Consider the following 17,819-nt stretch of genomic DNA (forward strand, 5'->3'; position numbering starts at 1 on the left):
ATCAGTAAATAGAAACACTGTGCTCATTTTAAATACTGCTAACAATTTACCACATATTTCGATGTACCATTGGTGCATAAAGAATCCCGCTGCATATCTTCTACGTAGTATACAAAATGAAACAAAAAACACCAGGATGTCTTCTCGTACAAGGGTTATATTCCGTCCTTTTTTCTATAGCTCAGAAACAACCTCGAGCAGCAGGAATCCGGCACCGATCAATAAATTCGGGCTGAGACAAAAGAAAAATAATCAACGACATATACAGAGGCGGAACGGAACGCCTGGATAGACCAGAACCAAATTGGTAAGCAGAAAAAAAAAGGAAATAGAAAGACATTATGTCTGAAAAAAAGGAACCGCAACAGCACTCTATGCTGTCCAGATACGACGCAGAGCCTCGGTCACACCAACATCGTTTGTCTCGAACTCGTACAGACCAACAGCGGTGGTGAGGGTGAATGCGCGCAGGAGCCAGTTGCAGGTGGCGCGGAACTTGGGCACGCGGGAAGGAGGGAAGTAGTCGACAATGGCAGCCCTGGTAGAGAGATGTTAGATTGCGATTTCCAGATTTGCAGATCTGGGGTAGATTTGAGGGAATTGCGGGATAGCGTGGGGAGGCTCTTACTGGAATCCGATGTGCGAGTGGGCGACAATCAGAGAGCACAGGATGGCGTCCATGACGGGGTTGAGGGAGCCAGCGGCGAAGGGAGCGAAGGTGAGAGGGACCAGGCCGACGCAGACCAGTCTGAGATAGATGTTAGTCGGGGTTTTTCTTTGCGCATGCCGGGGGCTATCGGAAGGAGTTGTATCCATATTGTAGTACGCGGAAGGGAGCACAAACCTCTCAAAAGACCAGTGGTAGCTGCCCTCCGAGGGGTGGGGTTCGGGAATGGGAGCAGGGTCGTTCACTATCAGGATAGGTTAATATCGAAGACTTCAGCGAGGGTGGTATTGCGGTTCGACGGGAAGCATTGTTTGAGCGCTGAGAGCAACGGAGACTGTATATCTTCACATATTGCAGGCGGTTTTGTACTCAATGCTATCGAAAAGCGAGGGCAGGGTCGGAATAGGAAAGGCGCGGAAATCACATACTGGTTCCCTGGACAGTCTCTGTATCGCGAAAATCACGTTAGCAACTCCTCATAAACAACACCCAATAGATCTATCCATTGGAAACGGCTCAATAAGCCTTATGGCAGGGCTCTACTTACGAGGCAACGGGGGCAGGATCTGCTTCTTAGCGGAGGCATGGAAAGCGACGACCTGCGAAACGCCGACATTCTTCTGGAGGAAGGGCGCCCGGGGGGCGAGAGTCTGTCGCAGCAGAGTTGAGCGCGCGAATGAAGCCATTGTGAGTGGAGAGTATGATCGTGAAGAAGCAGAAACGCCGTTCGAATACAAGCGGATGAAGTTGGAGACCTCGGGAGTCCGACTCGGTATGTCATCCTTTTACGGGCCATCTGATTGGTCGATGGCTGTCCGCCCAGCCGAAATTGGCCGATACTCTGGTGAGAAACATTTAGCCCTGCGGTTATCTTCTTCCTGTCTACAACAAGTTGTATATTATATGAAGTTCTTAATTACATATTAATGTTGATCCTATTGTCCGTTCATATTATGTTATGTGCAACGTTTGTTTGATTCGACTATTTTGAGGGATATCTATTTTATCCCTACATACTGAAAAGTCCTAACCGAGGTATTGAATGCCTCTAATGTTTCAACAAAAAAAAAAATCAATGCTCCAGGCATCTCGTTATTTCATCAGTCTCGTAAATCACTTAGAACTTAAGGACAGCCTTGCCCAAGTTCTTGCCGTGGAAGATGCCAATCAGGCCTTCAGCAGCGTTGTCAATGCCTTCGGTCTCATGGATGAGGACCTTGAATGAGCCATCCTTGATCCACTTCTGCACATTTTCCTGGTGCTCCTTAGCGTAAACATCACCCATGCCCTTATCACCGACGATGAAACCGCGCATCGTAATACGCTTGACGAGGACATTGTGGATGTTCTTGATGGGGTATGGGGCAGCGTTGTACTGGGAGATCAGACCGCAGACGACGATACGGCCGAAGTTGTTCAAAGCATCGAGGGCAGCCTCGAGGTGCTCTCCACCGACGTTCTCGTAGTAAATGTCAATGCCCTCAGGAGCGAGACGAGCAAGGGCATCGGCGGGCTTCTCGGTCTTGTAGTTGAAACCACCATCGAACTTGAGCGTCTTGGTGATGTACTCGAGCTTCTCGTCCGAGCCGACGGATCCAATGACGCGCAGACCTTCGTGCTTGGCGAGCTGGCCGACCAGCTGGCCGACGGCTCCACTAGCAGCGGAGACGAAGATGGTCTCGCCCTTCTTGGGCTTGCCGATCTCGTACAGAGACGAGTAGGCGGTCAGACCGGGCATGCCCAGGGGACCGAGGAAGACACGGATGTCCTCGAGGCCGAGAGGGTTTTCCAGCTTTTGGATGCGGACTAGCTCCTGCTCGCCGAGGGCGATGTACTCCTGGATTGGAACGTGACCAATGACCAGATCACCTTCCTTGTAACTGGCGTTGTTGGAGCGCACGATCTTGCCGATGGTGCGGCTGTCAATGGGCTTGTCGAGGGCAAAGGCGGGGGCGTACGACTTGGTCTCAGCGGGGCGCATGCGGCCACGCATGTAGGGGTCGAAGCTGGTGTAGAGAGACTGCAGGACGACGCCGTTGTCGGGAGCGGCAACGCTAGCATCATAGGCGGCGGACTCGATGGCCAGGTGTTCCCCAGCAACGGGGTATCCCTGGGGAATCTTCTTGAATGTGAGAGCCTTGTTTGCAGACATTATGTAGGTATGTGGTAGGAAAGATAAAGATGGGAATAGGAAATCGCCGAAGTAAGGTGGGAGCTCTTTATATGACGATTGAGCTGTTCATCAAAGCGGGGCTGTACCGAGGATCGAATACAGTTCTTTTTTTTTTCTCGATTTTTAATTATAAACCTGATGGATCTCGGAGAAGCTTCTCGAGATGGTGATATTCCAGTCGAGGGGTTCCACTATCTACAGTTTCGGCTTTGATATGCATAAATTTATATGCCGCTGCGCTCAACAATTGTATGATGAACACATAACTGTGGCAACGGAACCAGTTTTTTTTTTAAACAGTGGGGAACGGATGAATTCAACACACCCCAGGCCGACGGAGACAGCCATTTCGGGCAGGAAAACCGTGACCCTCGGCATACCAAAAGTTGAAATAATTGTTGATTAATATACAGCCCCGATGATGGAAACAATGATTGTTAAGCAACGGAGCAGTTGGCCATTTTGGGATAAAGCGGGTATACCTTACACTGTACGAAGTATATACTGTCATTCGCACTCCTGGATTGGAAAATTATGCATTAAGTACATGAGTATATAGTCATTGCCGGAATATGTGCCGGCATTCTGAACCCTGAAAATGCGCGGAATTGAATACATCTAATCACGCCTGGGGATAACTTAAGCCTTGCCAGCAAGTGCGCCAGCGGCCTTTTCAACGAAGTAGTGCTTGCCCTTAATCATCTTGACCATGAAGCTGAAAGGCACAAACCCGAAAATCTGACCCGTACCACCAGTTTCACCAACGGGCACGACCATCATAATGCTGTCGCCCTGGTCATAGGTCTTGATGGCAGTGCCGCCTACAATGGCGGCTTTGAGGTTGGCAGCCGCCACATGCGCTTGCTCCACAGCCTTGAAACTGAGGCGCATTGAGTTGTTGGTGATATCGCCAGCAGCAAAGATAGGCAGAGTTGACCCGTCAGTCGACTGAACACGCATCTCTTTGTTCACTGTCACCCAGCCGTCCTTGTCCAGGAACTGAGCTGGAATGAAACTGTTGTTGGGGGTCGCACCGGTAGTGGGGATATAGAGGTCAGCCGAAATCTTGTCTCCGCCTTCCAAAGAGACTGTCCAGTTGGAACTATCGTCGGCCGGGGTCTCGACGCCAACGACTCGCTTCGAGGTCACGACCTTGACCTTCTTCTGCTCTAGCAGCTTGTGTGCGGCAGAGCTGGCGGATGACTTGAGCATCGGAAGCACGCGATCTGTCGCTGAGATAAGCGTGATCGATACCTTGCCAGCATTGCCACTTTGTTCCACTGCCTCAGCAAGCTCGCCAGCCAACTCAACACCGATAGGGCCTGCACCGCCAATCACGATCTCCTTCGCCCCCGCAATGTGTTCCTGTGCCGACTCGATCAGCTGCTCCATGTCATTATGGTTCGACTGCTTGAATGGAATGGATGTGCCGGTGAGTGAGCCGGTAGTGGCAGATGTAGTGCTGCCCGATGCGATAACGAGGTAATCATATGAGAGGGCTTTAGGCTCGCCCTCGTTTGGGGTCACGGAGACCGACTTGGCAGCTGTATCGATAGCAGTTGCAACTCCAGGAAGGAACTCGAACGCGTCGGGCCGGTAGCCTGCAAAAGCATCCTTGATTGGGAGAAAGTACTGCTCGGGGCGGAAGGCCTTGGGTTTGGCGACGATGCGTGGGGCGGCAATATTCCAGTAGAAGCTGGTTGAGGGGTTGATCAGCACAACCTTTGCATCAGGTACATCACGAAGCACAGAGTGAGCAATATGAAGGCCTGCAAACGAGCCTCCAATGACGACTATATCGATAGGTGCCATGATTAATGATATAAAATCAGTGAAGTGAACAAGGGTGAGTTTGTTGTTTTGTTTTGGGAGAAGGGACGGGATGTCTTATGTGACAAATTGGATCTGTTCTCCGCGCGTACATGCAGGGTCAGCAATAGACCTGAAATATATAGATTGTCCGTTGTCAGCCCTCTAGCGCATCGAAAAAGGATGGCGTTTGTCAGTGAATTTTTTATTTCCAATTCTACCTAAATGCTGACCAACCCCATTTTTTCAAGGTTGGCCTTCAGGAATAATTTGATTTGATTGGTTCACCTTCTCCAAGGTTTCCAAGGTTGGGCTGAACCTTAGATTTAATGTGTTTGGCCTGTTTGGCCTGTTTGCTTTGTTTGAATAAATGATATGCCACCCATGTACCTCTTTGGGCATACAATATCATACACATACATGAAAAGACGAAGTAGGAAGACTTCAATATATGCTGGGCATTATATATAGCGGTGTTTGCTCCTTACCCACAGATGTTCTTAGTTTGTTCAGCCTCCCGATGCCTATATATATCTGAGCAGCTGCCTGTCTTCTGGAAAAGCACATCTTTCTCTCCCTTTTTTTTCACAGAATCATGAGAAAATCTAATATACATCTGTTTAATATATTTTCTTCTTACAATAGCTCAAATATAATGTCTATGACACACTAGATATCCAGATCATCAGTCCTACAACGTCCTGGAGTCCACATAGCTGCCCGTTCCATAGATTTTAGCATTTTTGGACATCAACAACTGCTTGGCTCTCTCTTAGCAGAACAACTTCCGACCAGCATTGTCCAGGTGGATTCATGGCTTGCCCACATCAATGGGTTAGATTGATTGGAATAAAGTTCACCAGATCTTAGTGTCAAAGTACGATAGGTCTGAGACCCATATTAAGAGCAGACAAAGTCATGATTCCTAGTCTCAAATCTCGTTCGAGTATGAGAGTCGCCTTTTCGGATGGCCGGTTCATTTGGCAGATTTGGCAGATTTGCTATGTTTGCCGTGTTTGCCGTGTTTGCCACAATTGTTTATTTTCCCCTATCTCGGGATGTTATCTCTCGATAAGAATCATGTGACCCCATAATTATTTTTGCGCTTCTCCTTGGAACGCCCCAAGTGCAATTTGCAACATTATCATCCTCCCATCCATTTTTTTCCATTAGCATTATATCATGATGCTTGGAACAGTTCGCCGATTTGGCGTCTCACACGCGCTGCGCACTACTGCGCCTCGCTCAATCTCAGTAAGATTGGCTACTCAGCTGCCGAAATGGCAAGCTCCTTCGACCCTTTCATCTCTTGCTGCAACCAGATCGCTTCATTCCTCTTTCCCGAGGCTGTCTGCGGCTACCGCTGAGGCAATCGTTGAAGAGACCGAGCCTTCCAAGCCTGCGATGATCACAGAGTTTTCCGAACTGGCGACGGATAATCTCATTCACAACAAGATCATCAAGAACATCATTCAACCTGACCGGATGAACCTCAAGACTATGACTGAAGTGCAGTCTCTTACTCTCAATGAGATCGTCAAGGGCGATGATATGTAAGTTTTATTGACAGATGCCTTGAAATTGATTGGTCCGCTAACCCGCGAAACTTTTTTCAGCCTCGCCCAGGCCAAAACAGGAACCGGCAAGACGCTTGCTTTCCTTGTACCCACCCTTCAGAACATTTTGAATGATCCTAGTGTCGACGTGTCCAAGGTCGGCCGCCGCTCATCTAGAACTGGTCCTTCGGAAATCCGTGCCCTTATCATTTCTCCTACCCGCGAACTTGCGGAACAGATCGCAGTTGAGGCTAAAAAGGTTGCGTTTGGCACTGGTCTTATTGTCCAGACCGCTGTTGGCGGAACCCAGAAGCGTGCTGGTCTTGCCAAGATCCAACAGGAGGGATGCCATCTGCTTATCGGTACCCCGGGACGTCTCAAGGATATCCTCTCGGACCCTTGGACTGGTGTCTCTGCTCCCAAGCTGAACACTCTGATCCTCGATGAGGCAGACCGCCTTTTGGACCAGGGTTTTGCTCCTGATGTTGAAGAGATCCAATCATTGCTTCCCGACCCCACGAAGGTGGACCGCCAGACGCTCATGTTCTCCGCCACTGTTCCCAGAGAAGTTATGCAGATGGTTCGTAAGACCCTGAAGCCAGACTTCAAGCACGTCAATACCGTCCGTGAAGATGAAGTTCCCACCCACCACAGGGTGCCCCAGAAGCTTGTCTACACGCGCGGTCTCGAAAACAGCCTACCCGCCCTTCTCGAGCTCGCTCAGAACTGGCAAACGCGCCGGGACAACGGCGAGGAGCTGCGACCTTTCAAGGCCATCGCCTACTTTAACTCTACTGCTGAGACTAAGGTTTCCGCTGATGCTTTTAACAACATTGCTCGCACTTCAGAATTCCGCCAGTCTTCTATGGGAAACATGAGACTGCTCGAGATTAACTCGCGTCTCACGCAGGCGCTCCGCACTCGCAGCGCGGACAACTTCCGCAAGGCTCGCGAGGGCATCTTGTTCTCCTCGGACGTGACTGCTCGTGGTATGGATTTCCCGGATGTCACCCACGTCGTCCAAATCGGTGTTCCTCGGGACCGTGAGACCTACATTCACCGTCTCGGCCGCACAGCTCGTGCTGGCAAGGAAGGTGAAGGCTGGCTGTTCATGCACAGGGCCGAACAAGATGTCTACAGGAAGCGCCTGGGCCGTCTCCCATTGACGCTGGACACCACTTTGGAATCCGCCGATGCCGATCTTTCCCAGACCCTCTCTAATGACACCTCAGTTGGCAAGATCGTCAACCAGATTACCGAAGGTCTGGCCCAGTGTGACGGTGCTACCAAGGTCAAGTCCTACATGGGCCAACTTGGTACCACCACTGGAAACTTCAACACCAAGAGAGAGGCCATCCAGGCACTCAACCAGATGTTCACTGTGGGATACAACATGCAATCCCTCCCAGAGCTCAGCCCTAGATTGATGCAGCAAATGGGTCTCAACCGAATTGACGGTGTCAGCATGGGTGACGGCAGCCGCCAGCGCCGCGAGGGAGGCTTCTCCCGCGGTGGTGATCGCGGTGGTGACCGTGGAAGCCGTGGTGGCTTCTCCCGCGGTGGCGATCGTGGTGAGCGTGGTGGTTTCTCTCGTGGCGGTGACCGCGGCGGTTTCTCCCGTGGTGGTGACCGTGGCGAGCGCAGTGGCTTCTCCCGTGGGGGCGACCGTGGTGAGCGTGGTGGTTTCTCCCGCGGTGGTGACCGTGGCAGCTTCACCCGTGGCGGTGACCGTGGTGATCGCGGTGACCGCTCGTCTCGTCCTCGCCGCTCTTTCGATGAGTCCTTCGGCGAAGACTCTTTCCGGTTTTAAGTTTGAGTTGAATCAGAGATCAACTCTTGCCAGCTACGCTGGCAATTATCATTTGTCTGGCATTTTCATGGATAGCAAGGTTGCTGTCCAGTGAGACCAGATCAGCCAAAAGTGAAAAGATGAAGCAACCATTCTGGCATTGGGCGGCGTTCTCCCATCTCTTTTTTCGGACTGACTTTGTGTACTATACACCCTTGGGTGCTCTGTGTTTCTAATTTAGACTTCTCTCCTCTTTGTCTTATACTCTACTTGGTTGTTATGTGGGATTCCTTTCTGGATACGAAGATCTGACCTTAACTTTTTGATTTCATGTACAATATCTTCTTGTCATCTGCTATTATTCTATCCAGGATTCAATTTAATCTTGACACAATATCTTTTTCTACCAAAACAGCATCATAATAAAATAAACAGGAGATGACTTGGGTAACTGCCGCCTCTAACCAGATCCATTTTCGAGACATCTAAATCGTTGAATATGGGACAAAAAGGAAACCTTATATCACACATCCCAAGTATATCGCAATATGCACGAAAAAAAGCAGTCACTCGTGAGTACAAAAAAAACACCTAACAGAAAAGAAACAAAAGAGAATGCACTTAATCACGGGCGATCATGTGCTCTCTGGCAGGACCAGTACCGATCCACTTGACAGGAACACCGCCAATCTCACGTTCAATGAACTCGATGTAAGCACGAGCATTAGGAGGCAGATCCTCGTAACGCTGGACACCCATAGTGTTGGACTTCCATCCAGGCAGAGTAACATACTCCACCTGAATCTTCTCGACAACATTAGGATCCGCAGGGAAAGTACCAGTAGTACGCTTTCCATCCGGCAGGATATAAGCAACACCAACCTTGATCTCATCAAAGTCATCAAGGATATCGAGCTTAGTCAAGTTCAGCGCGGTGTAGTGGTTGATAGCGTGAGAGTAGCGGCACAGGACAAGATCCAACCAGCCACAGCGACGACGACGGCCAGTAGTCACGCCGAACTCACGTCCAACCTGCTGCAGCTTCTCACCGGATTCGTTGAGCTGCTCGCTGGGGAAAGGCCCAGAGCCAACACGTGTCGTGTAAGCCTTGACCACTCCGATCACGGACTTGATGCTGGCGGGGTTCAGGGCAAGAGCTTGCACGGCTCCGCCCAGACCAGTTGATGACGAGGTCACGTACGGGTATGTGCCGTGGTCGAGGTCGAGCATGAGGGCGTTAGCACCTTCGACCAGTGTGTTGGGGGAGTTCTTGTGCTCCTGCAGGAACTCGAGCTGGTCGACGATGTGGGGCTTCAGGAGGTTGCGGTATTCCTAGAGATTGTTAGTGATGTGGTTGTGAGGTGGATGAACAAGACTAGGGTTTGTTCATTTCTGCTGTCGCGCCATGGGGATTTCTCGTCGTTCCTTGATGGAATTTTGAAAAGAAATGCCGGATTTCATGCGTACCTTGAACCGCGCAATCTCCTCCTCGACATCGTATGCCAGATCTCCGAACCGTGTGCGGTATGAGGTATCCAAAGTGCGCAGCTTGCGCTCGAAGGTGGCCTCGTCCAGGATCTCGCCGACGCGGACACCGCGGCGTGCGGCCTTGTCGCTGTAGCAGGGACCGATACCCTTGCCGGTGGTGCCGACCTTGCGGCCACCGAGACCCTTCTCCTCGAGACCGTCAACGACGGAGTGCAGGTCGAAGCAGACGTGTGCGCGGTCAGAGACGAAGATGCGCTGGGCGGCGCCCTTCAGGCCCTTGGCCTCAATAGCGGCCAGTTCCTTGAAGAAGCTGGGGACGTGGAAGACGGTACCGGCGCCGATCAGGTTGATACATTTGGGCGAGACGAGGCCGGAGGGAAGGATGTGGAAGTCGTAGGTGACGTCCTCGTGGACAATGGTGTGGCCGGCATCTGTATCCAATTGAAAAGGGCCGGTTGGTCAGTCACTGTCTAGGTTTGGGGACGGTCCGCTTGAAAACTTCAACAATCCGGGGTAGAAGGATTGTAAAGCGAGTTGAACGTACTGTGTCCACCGGCTGCACGGCAGCAAAGTGTCGCATCCTGCGACAACATGTCTGTGATCTTCCCCTTTCCTGTCCATTCGTTAGCATGTCCAATGTCTCTATAGGGTCTCGTTCTCGTTACCTTCATCTCCCCATTGACTTCCTAGAACGATTGAAACCATGATTGCACGCTTGAAAAAGTCACAAATTCCGACTTATGCACGATCAATTGCTTTGGATGGTGGGGTATGTTCGAAGGCAAAAGCGAATATGTCTGGAGCCGATAGCGGGGCCAAGATCAGGTTTGCCGGTGTGAGTTTTCTGGAGTTTACTGGGCAAATTCGACCAACAATGCGGATGTTAGGGATTTGTACTTGGATCTGTAGTTTAACTATACTACATTGAGCGAATCTTTTTACAAATTTGATATTTTTCTCCCAGTGAGTCAGACCAATTTCCGGCGAACTCCTGCTGTCACAGATCCGGCGGGGTGGCGGGGCTTGGTTGCAGCCTTGATGCCTTGGGTGCCTTAGTGCCTTGGTGCTTTGACTTCAATTCAAGCCTCAGGCACCAAGGGTTAGGGCAAGGGCTTCAATATATCCGCGTGCTTTTCGCATTATACATTGTCGTACTGCATGTTTCTGTCAGGACACCTTACTCGGGGTTGGTTCTCGATTCCTAAGACATTTTCGATATATCGCTATTAGTACACAAAATAGACTGACCTTTGGCCTTGACGTTATGATGTTTATCCTCCCTTTATTTCTCAGGTGCTACCTATGAACATGCATCTCTATCGTTTTCAGAATTTGGTCTTCAAAGACCATCCTACACATATGCCCCGAGCAAGAATGAATGCCACCGTGGCTGACAGGTAGAGCACTCCACCAAAAACTATGAGGCCCCCATATTCGCCGCCATTCCTTTCCTGGATGGCCCCCGCAATTGGAATCCCTACCAACGTACCAATACTAACAATCGTGAATGTTGTCCCGTTCCGCTTCCCATAATCCTCGGTGGCACACACCTGAGAGATGCACACTGGAGTCAGGCTAATAGCCGCACCACTCCAAAAGCCAAAAAGCACAGCATAACATATGATAGCTGCCAAGTTGTTGCCAGCTTTCAACCACAATACAAGTGTCAAGATTGAGCAAATCAAAGATGTCAACACCATAACGTTAAAGCGACCCACTCGATCAGCTATTAGTCCCGGCAAAAACCTTCCCGGGATAGCACCGATATTCAAGAACGGAATCAGGAGATAAGACATGGTGTCTTCTACGCCAATGTATGCTCCATAGGAAGCAATATAGGTGATTGGGATGAAGACAGCGAATTCAACCATGAAGATAGCCATGGTCGTAGATGCATACTTGATATCCTTCAGTGCGTGGAAATCAACCGATGCGCCTGCTTTCTTGTTTGGAGGCAGTCTTGTCTTCAACAAAATACAAGCCAAGCTACACAATACCGCACATAGAAGCGCAATAATACGTATTGCCCAGCCGAATCCAATTTTAGGAGCGGCAAAGATGATTATCAGAGGAAAAGCAACTCCTCCAATGCCACCTGCTGTGCACGCTACACCTGTTGCCCACCCGCGGCGGATATTGAACCAATGTCCCACAGCGGATATGGCTGGTGTGAAAAGCGTGCAGGCAGAGAGCCCCCCGAGGACACTGAAGGATAGGAAGATCTGGTAGTACTCTAATCTCATTAGTAACTGGTCGAACCTGAACGATGACAGAAAAATACCTTCACTAAAGCTGAAGCACACCAGGGACACGACCATACCGATAGATCCTGGGACTATCACATAATTTGGACCAAATGTGTCGAAGATTGGCCCTATCTTCGATAAATATATGCAATCATACGAAATGGTAAGTACTTACCAGCTTGGGCTCCTGCAAGATATAGGAAGAAGCCGTATGCACCGAATATCCAACCGGTGCTCGACTCGGAATAGTCTCGGAGTTGGTGTGTGCTTGTCCAGGCATGCAGAATACCCAGACTGTTTAATAGCCCCATCGAGGGGACCATCGCACACCATGCCCCCAGTACCACGGACCATGCTTGTAGCCCTCCTTCTGGGTAATCGTTGTCTTTCGGAGGCTCGAGACTATCGGGTGCAGGAGTGATATCCAGTGCTTCTTGGGTTGAAAGCATATCCACGAAACCGGTCTCTAACCTTTAGTGTAATAATGCCGTGTTGAGTATAGAAAAGACAGCATTTATATCTACGATCTAAATCTTGGACAGACGGAGAGCCCTATATCACCCCGACCTATTTTATCTGATTCGAATTCATGCGTTGTATAGAGCGACCGGCCAAATCGAGCTTTGATTGGACCATGTCCTTAAGCTTAGAAATACTCGGCGAAATAAGACGGTGATTGGTTCAATCCTTATGATGTTCGGCGAACTCGAGACTACCTAGGTATCCCACTACTTTTTTTTGTCGCTACTCATATAGGTTTGGTCATTTATTCGACGGTGTAGGTTTGTTAGGCCGACACGCCTTCTTGCGACATCTGGTAGGTAGAGATGCCCCCCAGCCGAATCGGCTCATGAGTTCACCGAAGGGTTCCGGTTCCTCAAACTACTCCAAGACTACAAACTAACTAGATACATTCGCCTACTTTACATTTGTTCGCCGATCTCACCTTAATTCTAGCTTGACTAGTCTAGCTATGGAGTCGCCTCTGAAAAAGCCTAAGCAACATCGAGATACTGGCCGTCCCTATCGATCTAAACGTCATCCACCATGCGACCAATGTCGCCGCAAAAAGCTTCGATGTGAAGCAGACGAAGGACAGAGCTGTCAACGTTGTCAATCAAATTCTTCACCTTGCAGCTTTACCTTTTCCCTCCATTCATCGTTCCTGCCTAATTTTGGTTCCGTGTCAGATCACCAAGAGGTTGAACGTGGAAATGGCGAGAAAGCGTCGCCGGTGACCGGTGTCGATCAATTCCAGACAATGGAAACACCCACTTGTCCGGAATCAACGATAAATTTTGACTCGAATCCAATCAACGACCCAGCCGGTGATTTTCTTCTCCCGCTACAGCCAGGCTATCCCTTGCCAGAGAGGCCAACGCCTCAGGCTATCCAAACACTGGACTATCTCAAAGGTGTCTCATCGCAGCTTATTGGTGCATCTGGTGAATCAGATCCATGGTTGCTGCGACATTGCAAGTTTGATGAACATGGCTTTCTTCTTTTCCACCAGGTTCATTTCCGTAATGCTGGCGGCGTGCCGCGGGAAGAGAAGATTCCTGTGCATTTCCTCGTTACGGGGGATGAGCTTTATGATGCGGCCAAAGAGACGACGAGATATCCGAACATCGGATCTCGGAGAGACGAGCTGAATTCGTTGGTACCTCTCGAGTGTGGACAGAGATTGGTTTCGCTGTACGTCGTTGGCGTTCATTTGCGTATATTCCATTGTATTTCGGTCGTTTGTCCACATTTGTTTTCTTTATTGGTCCACAGACGATACTTGACGAAGCCATTGGCTGATTTGTCACAGCTTCTTGAGATTCATCTTTCCAACTTTACCCATTATATCGCGGTCGAAGTTTGGAATCACACCCTCACACCCAATCCCCGACACAACCATCTTACAAAACATACCAACACATCTTCTAGCGGCCATCTACGCATTAGCCCAACCATTTACCAAATTTGACGAGTACCTAAGTATTATAAACGCATACACCACACCACCAACAGACAGATTATGGCGAATCACTTTCGAGATGATACTTGAAGAAATCCATACGCCACACCTAGCAACCCTACAGGCAGGACTCCTATATCTGCACAAGCAACACCAAGGAAGCCAAACTGCCGTCGCCGATAGCCCTTTCGTGTGGTCATTTGTCGGAATGCTAGTTGGTCTGGCAACCTCACTAGGCCTCCAGCTAGAGTGCCGACCAATGGGCCTGCCCGCATGGGAGCGCCGACTGCGCAGAAGACTTTGGTGGGCTCTGTACTCCGAGGATAAGTGGCGCAGTCTGCTGATGGGCCGTCCCCCATATATTCGAAATGATGAGTGGGATGTGACGGATCTCGACGATGATGACTTTCGCATCGACACTGAAGTGTTTTCGCTGGACCATCAAGCCCGGGAAGCCTTTTGTGCGATCCAATTCCAGAGTTTTGCACGTTTATCCTGTCTCGCCGATGAAGTCCAGCAACGCCTATTGTTAGCCCTCCCACAAAAGCACAAAATCCAGCGTTAGCATACTAATTCAAGTATCAGTTCCCTTCGCGCTGCCCAACGCTTATCATCTAACTTCCCTGAATCGCTCGCAACAGCACGCTCTCTCCTGACCAAGCTAAAGGAATGGTACTCCCATCTCTCACCCAATCTCCGCCATCAAAACAAGCCCTTCCCCCGAAACAACCAATCGGACTGCCTCCATTTCACCTACATTCTGCTCGAAGTATTCATCTTCCGCGCCCTCCTCAGACCAATGGTCCGCTCCGCGGCTCCACCACGTCTCTTCGAGGAACCCCAAGATAGCCTGGAAATCATGGTAGACGACTATATTGCACACATAATTTCCGACGAAGAAATCGACCCAGTTCCCGCAATAGATAACGACACGGGAAACGCAGTTCTTAAAGCAGCAGAAAACTGCGCCGCAAGTATGCTTCGCTCCGTACTGCGAATGCCCTGCGATCTATCCGCATTCTGGTTCTCGTGGTGTCGAATCGGCTTCGCGACTGTTTCTAGCTTCATGATGCTTCTCGTTGTCCAGGCTCCGTCCAAAGAACATGCGATTCGCGCTCGGGGACTGGTAGATATGTGGCGGCAGGCGCTTGTTCGGGGTCAATGTCAAATGATGGATCTTGCGCTGGTTAGATTGAATGGGCCGCATTGGATGGGCCTGACCAGAAACTTTTTCCTGCCAAACCATGTGCGGGAGGCAATTGAGTGTACTGAAGACCAATGAATATTTTGGACTTCGTAACATTCCAAACTTGGAGATTTACCTGAGCTAGAACCTGTCCCATAGAATTATGTCGGATATTCCGTTGTCCTCATTGACCGGGTGAGCTTGGGTTCTCCCCGCTGCAATTTGCTTATACCTTCACGTGCCGATTCTGGCATTTGATCTTGAAACTTGGTCCAGTTTTGGTGTGGCTCTCCCCGATTTACCTGCTAAGCGACCTCGGGTTTTTCGACGTGTTGCCTGATACCCGTATAACATTGAGTGCTGCATGCTGACAAGCCAAAGCCACGTACCCATCTCCAGTTAGGGCCAGATAGCGAATCGCAAAATCCACAGAAGATCTCTAGGTGTGATATTTGAGATCTACATATCGGTAGATAGGACTGATTGCTAAGAAGCATAGAGCACTGCTGGCAAAGTGATCCTTGAAAAAGTTCACACCAATGACAATGGAGATCTTTTCCCTTTCTCTCAAGAGGAGCTGTATCTTTTGTTCTTTTCTTTGTTGGTTGGGAAATCCTTACAGAGGAATCTGTTCTAAGGCTGTCTTCGACTGTGACTGTGTCATCTGTTGTCGGGCCATCTTCAACTATCTTCGCATTCGCACGCTTGATCATGGGGTCCATAACCGACTCAAGGGCAAGCCCATGAAGAATAACACCCTTTTGATCTTCTAAGAACTCATCCGCTTGTAATAGATCTTCCTCCTCGGAACGATCTTTCACAGAGTCCGTATGCTCTGAGTTCCATTCCACTGTCTTTTGATTGTGAATTTCCCTCATTTCTTGGAGCTGTGACTCAGTAAATCCGTGAGAAAAAACAGAGTTGTTCTTCGGAAATATCCTTGGTATAGGGGTTCGATTGATAGGGCGCCTAGGGCTAGTGATCATTGCGAGTAGGATGCCCCTACTAACAGATTCACCAATAGTCTCTAGACGAGCTATATCGGACTCTTCAAAGCCTCGCCTATGGAGCCAGGACCAGATACTATCCGTGATTGAGTCAATTGTCATCTTTGTCTCGCCTCTTTCTTGTAGCCTTATAACCACAACCACTAACTTGGATAATGCTACCCGTGATCTGAAATAGAACGGCTGGATCCCCTTAGTTTGCGTAAGGCAAGCCGCAACTTTGATTGTAAGGGAAACCATCGTACCACCCCTCCAGTCGCTTGAATAAAGTGCCGATAAAGGTGCTAAAGATTTCAAATACACCCGCAGGACCACAGATTGCTCTATCTGTAAGAAGGCTTCTAACGACATTTTTCCAATATTGAGTGTGATTTTCTTAAAGGAAGGAGAAGATAGAATTGCCATTCTCTCTGCATTGATTCCACATAAGATGATCACCTGTATGTTGGAATTATCGATAATTTGGCGATTTATTTCCCTTAGGTATGTGTCTCCATGGAAAGTCTTCACTGTGATGGAGTGTCCCTTCTTGACATCTCAAGGGTATTCTAGCTATAGAGAGACAAGCAAAGTCGAAATGTCGGTTTTCAGGTATTTGAGGCCTAAAATGCTTGTGGCTGGCTGGTAGCAGCACCCCCTTGTCACAATGTATATATTATATTATTTGTTTATTAGCTTCCAAGGTTCCTCCATTTGATATATCTAGAATAATTGTATAGAAAATTCTAAATGCTTCATGTGTCAGCAAGACAGCTCGTTACCAACAAATCAGCCCGGCTAGCTCAATTGGCAGAGCGTGTGACTTTGTGATCCTTCCCTTTCCAAATCATCAACTTTAGAATAAATTCATTAACAGTCTTTTCAGTATTGGTCTTCACCACTTGAAATCACAAGGTTGGGGTCGACCCCCCCCCCCCCCCCGGTCGGGCATTTCGTCCAGCAAGTTCTTTTTTTTTTTCCCTTCCTGTGTTGTTTTTTTTTTATTCAGTGTTCATCTGTTCATCTTATTATCTATTATTCCATACCAAAATATCCATGTCCTAAATGTCACCTTGAAGTAAAGGAGCAAACACTCGCGCATGACATCCATTGGATAGACGGACAGACTCGCCCATTTATAAGTTTGCCGGGCATCTATAAAGGTGCCAGTCAGTATGATAAACAAATTCTCAAAAGAAAACTAGAAAACACGTATACGCAAGGGTTGCCGAAAGCATCCTGTAGAGAACTGGAGAGGTGTTTACCAGCTCATAGGGCGGATTAGAGTCCCCTTGAGGTCATTCCTGTGGAAATTGTGACCTGGCCATCAGTTATCCCAACGACCTAACCTGTCTTCCGCCTGAATTTGATAGAATCAAGCAAGATCACTCTTTTTGGGACTGCAGTGAGGGAGCCACTTGAGAAGGTGGTCGGGATGAAGAGGAGGATTCATTTCTGACAGGTTGGTCTAGGAGATACGAGAAAGGAATGACGGGAATACACTCTGTAAAAGCGGAAATATATATGATATATACCAGTGTAGAGAAGGAAGGAGCAACTAGGAGAGAGGAATATCAATAGGAAGGAGCAGAGGTCGTATTCCCCTTAGGCAACAAGGCTCAACTGAGGTAGAGACAGTGAAAGGGAATATAGAAGCATTTGGATAGTTATGGACTGGTTGATTAAGCTTGAAATACACCCAAACAACCCTCCTAGTACCTAAATACAAAGTAAAATCCTACTTGAACAAATCCAAAGAAAACACCGATGATAGAGCCCCGATAAAAGACTCAGGCATATCTATGCAGATGTGATAAAAATCCAGGGTATTCACAATAACACCAAGTCATTATGCATCGCAAAAAAGAGAGAGAGATCAAAAAAAGGCAAGTAGAAGACATCAATAGAAGTGAAAAAAAAAAAGAAACCAGGATGCAGACGCTAGAAAGCAAAAAC

At 48.9% G+C, this 17,819-nt stretch overlaps 8 protein-coding genes across 8 annotated transcripts; 2 read left to right on the plus strand and 6 right to left on the minus strand.

The window, feature by feature from the left end:
* Positions 1-372: 372 nt before the first annotated feature.
* N7455_003415 (CybS family protein) lies at positions 373-1,353 on the minus strand (the record flags this gene model as incomplete). The annotated part of the gene is made up of 5 exons (XM_040961401.2): positions 373-538; positions 629-748; positions 845-911; positions 1,096-1,113; positions 1,215-1,353. The coding sequence occupies 5 exons, from the start codon at positions 1,351-1,353 to the stop codon at positions 373-375; spliced, it is 510 nt and encodes a 169-aa protein (XP_040808136.1).
* A 431-nt stretch (positions 1,354-1,784) lies between these two features.
* On the minus strand, positions 1,785-2,819 carry N7455_003416 (MDR family NADP-dependent oxidoreductase; the record flags this gene model as incomplete). The annotated part of the gene is made up of 1 exon (XM_040961430.1): positions 1,785-2,819. The coding sequence occupies one exon, from the start codon at positions 2,817-2,819 to the stop codon at positions 1,785-1,787; it is 1,035 nt and encodes a 344-aa protein (XP_040808123.1).
* Positions 2,820-3,479: 660 nt separating this feature from the next.
* Positions 3,480-4,652, minus strand: N7455_003417 (NAD(P)/FAD-dependent oxidoreductase; the record flags this gene model as incomplete). The annotated part of the gene is made up of 1 exon (XM_040961412.2): positions 3,480-4,652. One exon carries the CDS (start codon positions 4,650-4,652, stop codon positions 3,480-3,482), a length of 1,173 nt encoding a protein of 390 aa, XP_040808108.2.
* Positions 4,653-5,782: 1,130 nt separating this feature from the next.
* On the plus strand, positions 5,783-8,015 carry helA (putative DEAD box RNA helicase HelA; the record flags this gene model as incomplete). The annotated part of the gene is made up of 2 exons (XM_040961449.2): positions 5,783-6,202; positions 6,266-8,015. The coding sequence occupies exons 1-2, from the start codon at positions 5,832-5,834 to the stop codon at positions 8,013-8,015; spliced, it is 2,121 nt and encodes a 706-aa protein (XP_040808156.2). The 5' UTR covers positions 5,783-5,831.
* A 600-nt stretch (positions 8,016-8,615) lies between these two features.
* adB (adenylosuccinate synthase ADE12) lies at positions 8,616-10,337 on the minus strand (the record flags this gene model as incomplete). Its single annotated transcript, XM_040961437.2, has 4 exons — positions 10,148-10,337; positions 10,027-10,095; positions 9,462-9,913; positions 8,616-9,326 (listed from the first exon to the last, which is right to left on the minus strand). The coding sequence occupies exons 1-4, from the start codon at positions 10,185-10,187 to the stop codon at positions 8,616-8,618; spliced, it is 1,272 nt and encodes a 423-aa protein (XP_040808153.2). The 5' UTR covers positions 10,188-10,337.
* A 470-nt stretch (positions 10,338-10,807) lies between these two features.
* Positions 10,808-12,177, minus strand: N7455_003420 (putative oxalate/formate antiporter; the record flags this gene model as incomplete). Its single annotated transcript, XM_065604479.1, has 3 exons — positions 10,808-11,715; positions 11,764-11,856; positions 11,904-12,177. The coding sequence occupies 3 exons, from the start codon at positions 12,175-12,177 to the stop codon at positions 10,808-10,810; spliced, it is 1,275 nt and encodes a 424-aa protein (XP_065462970.1).
* Positions 12,178-12,989: 812 nt separating this feature from the next.
* N7455_003421 (fungal specific transcription factor domain-containing protein) lies at positions 12,990-14,973 on the plus strand (the record flags this gene model as incomplete). Its single annotated transcript, XM_040961420.2, has 3 exons — positions 12,990-13,423; positions 13,542-14,219; positions 14,277-14,973. The coding sequence occupies 3 exons, from the start codon at positions 12,990-12,992 to the stop codon at positions 14,971-14,973; spliced, it is 1,809 nt and encodes a 602-aa protein (XP_040808126.2).
* Positions 14,974-15,316: 343 nt separating this feature from the next.
* N7455_003422 (uncharacterized protein) lies at positions 15,317-15,755 on the minus strand (the record flags this gene model as incomplete). Its single annotated transcript, XM_040961436.2, has 2 exons — positions 15,317-15,454; positions 15,498-15,755. The coding sequence occupies 2 exons, from the start codon at positions 15,753-15,755 to the stop codon at positions 15,317-15,319; spliced, it is 396 nt and encodes a 131-aa protein (XP_040808138.2).
* Positions 15,756-17,819: the final 2,064 nt, after the last annotated feature.

The sequence above is a fragment of the Penicillium solitum genome (assembly GCF_028829755.1).
Source record: "Penicillium solitum strain IBT 25940 chromosome Unknown utg000001l_segment0_segment0, whole genome shotgun sequence".
In the NCBI taxonomy this organism is placed as follows: Eukaryota; Fungi; Ascomycota; class Eurotiomycetes; order Eurotiales; family Aspergillaceae; genus Penicillium; species Penicillium solitum.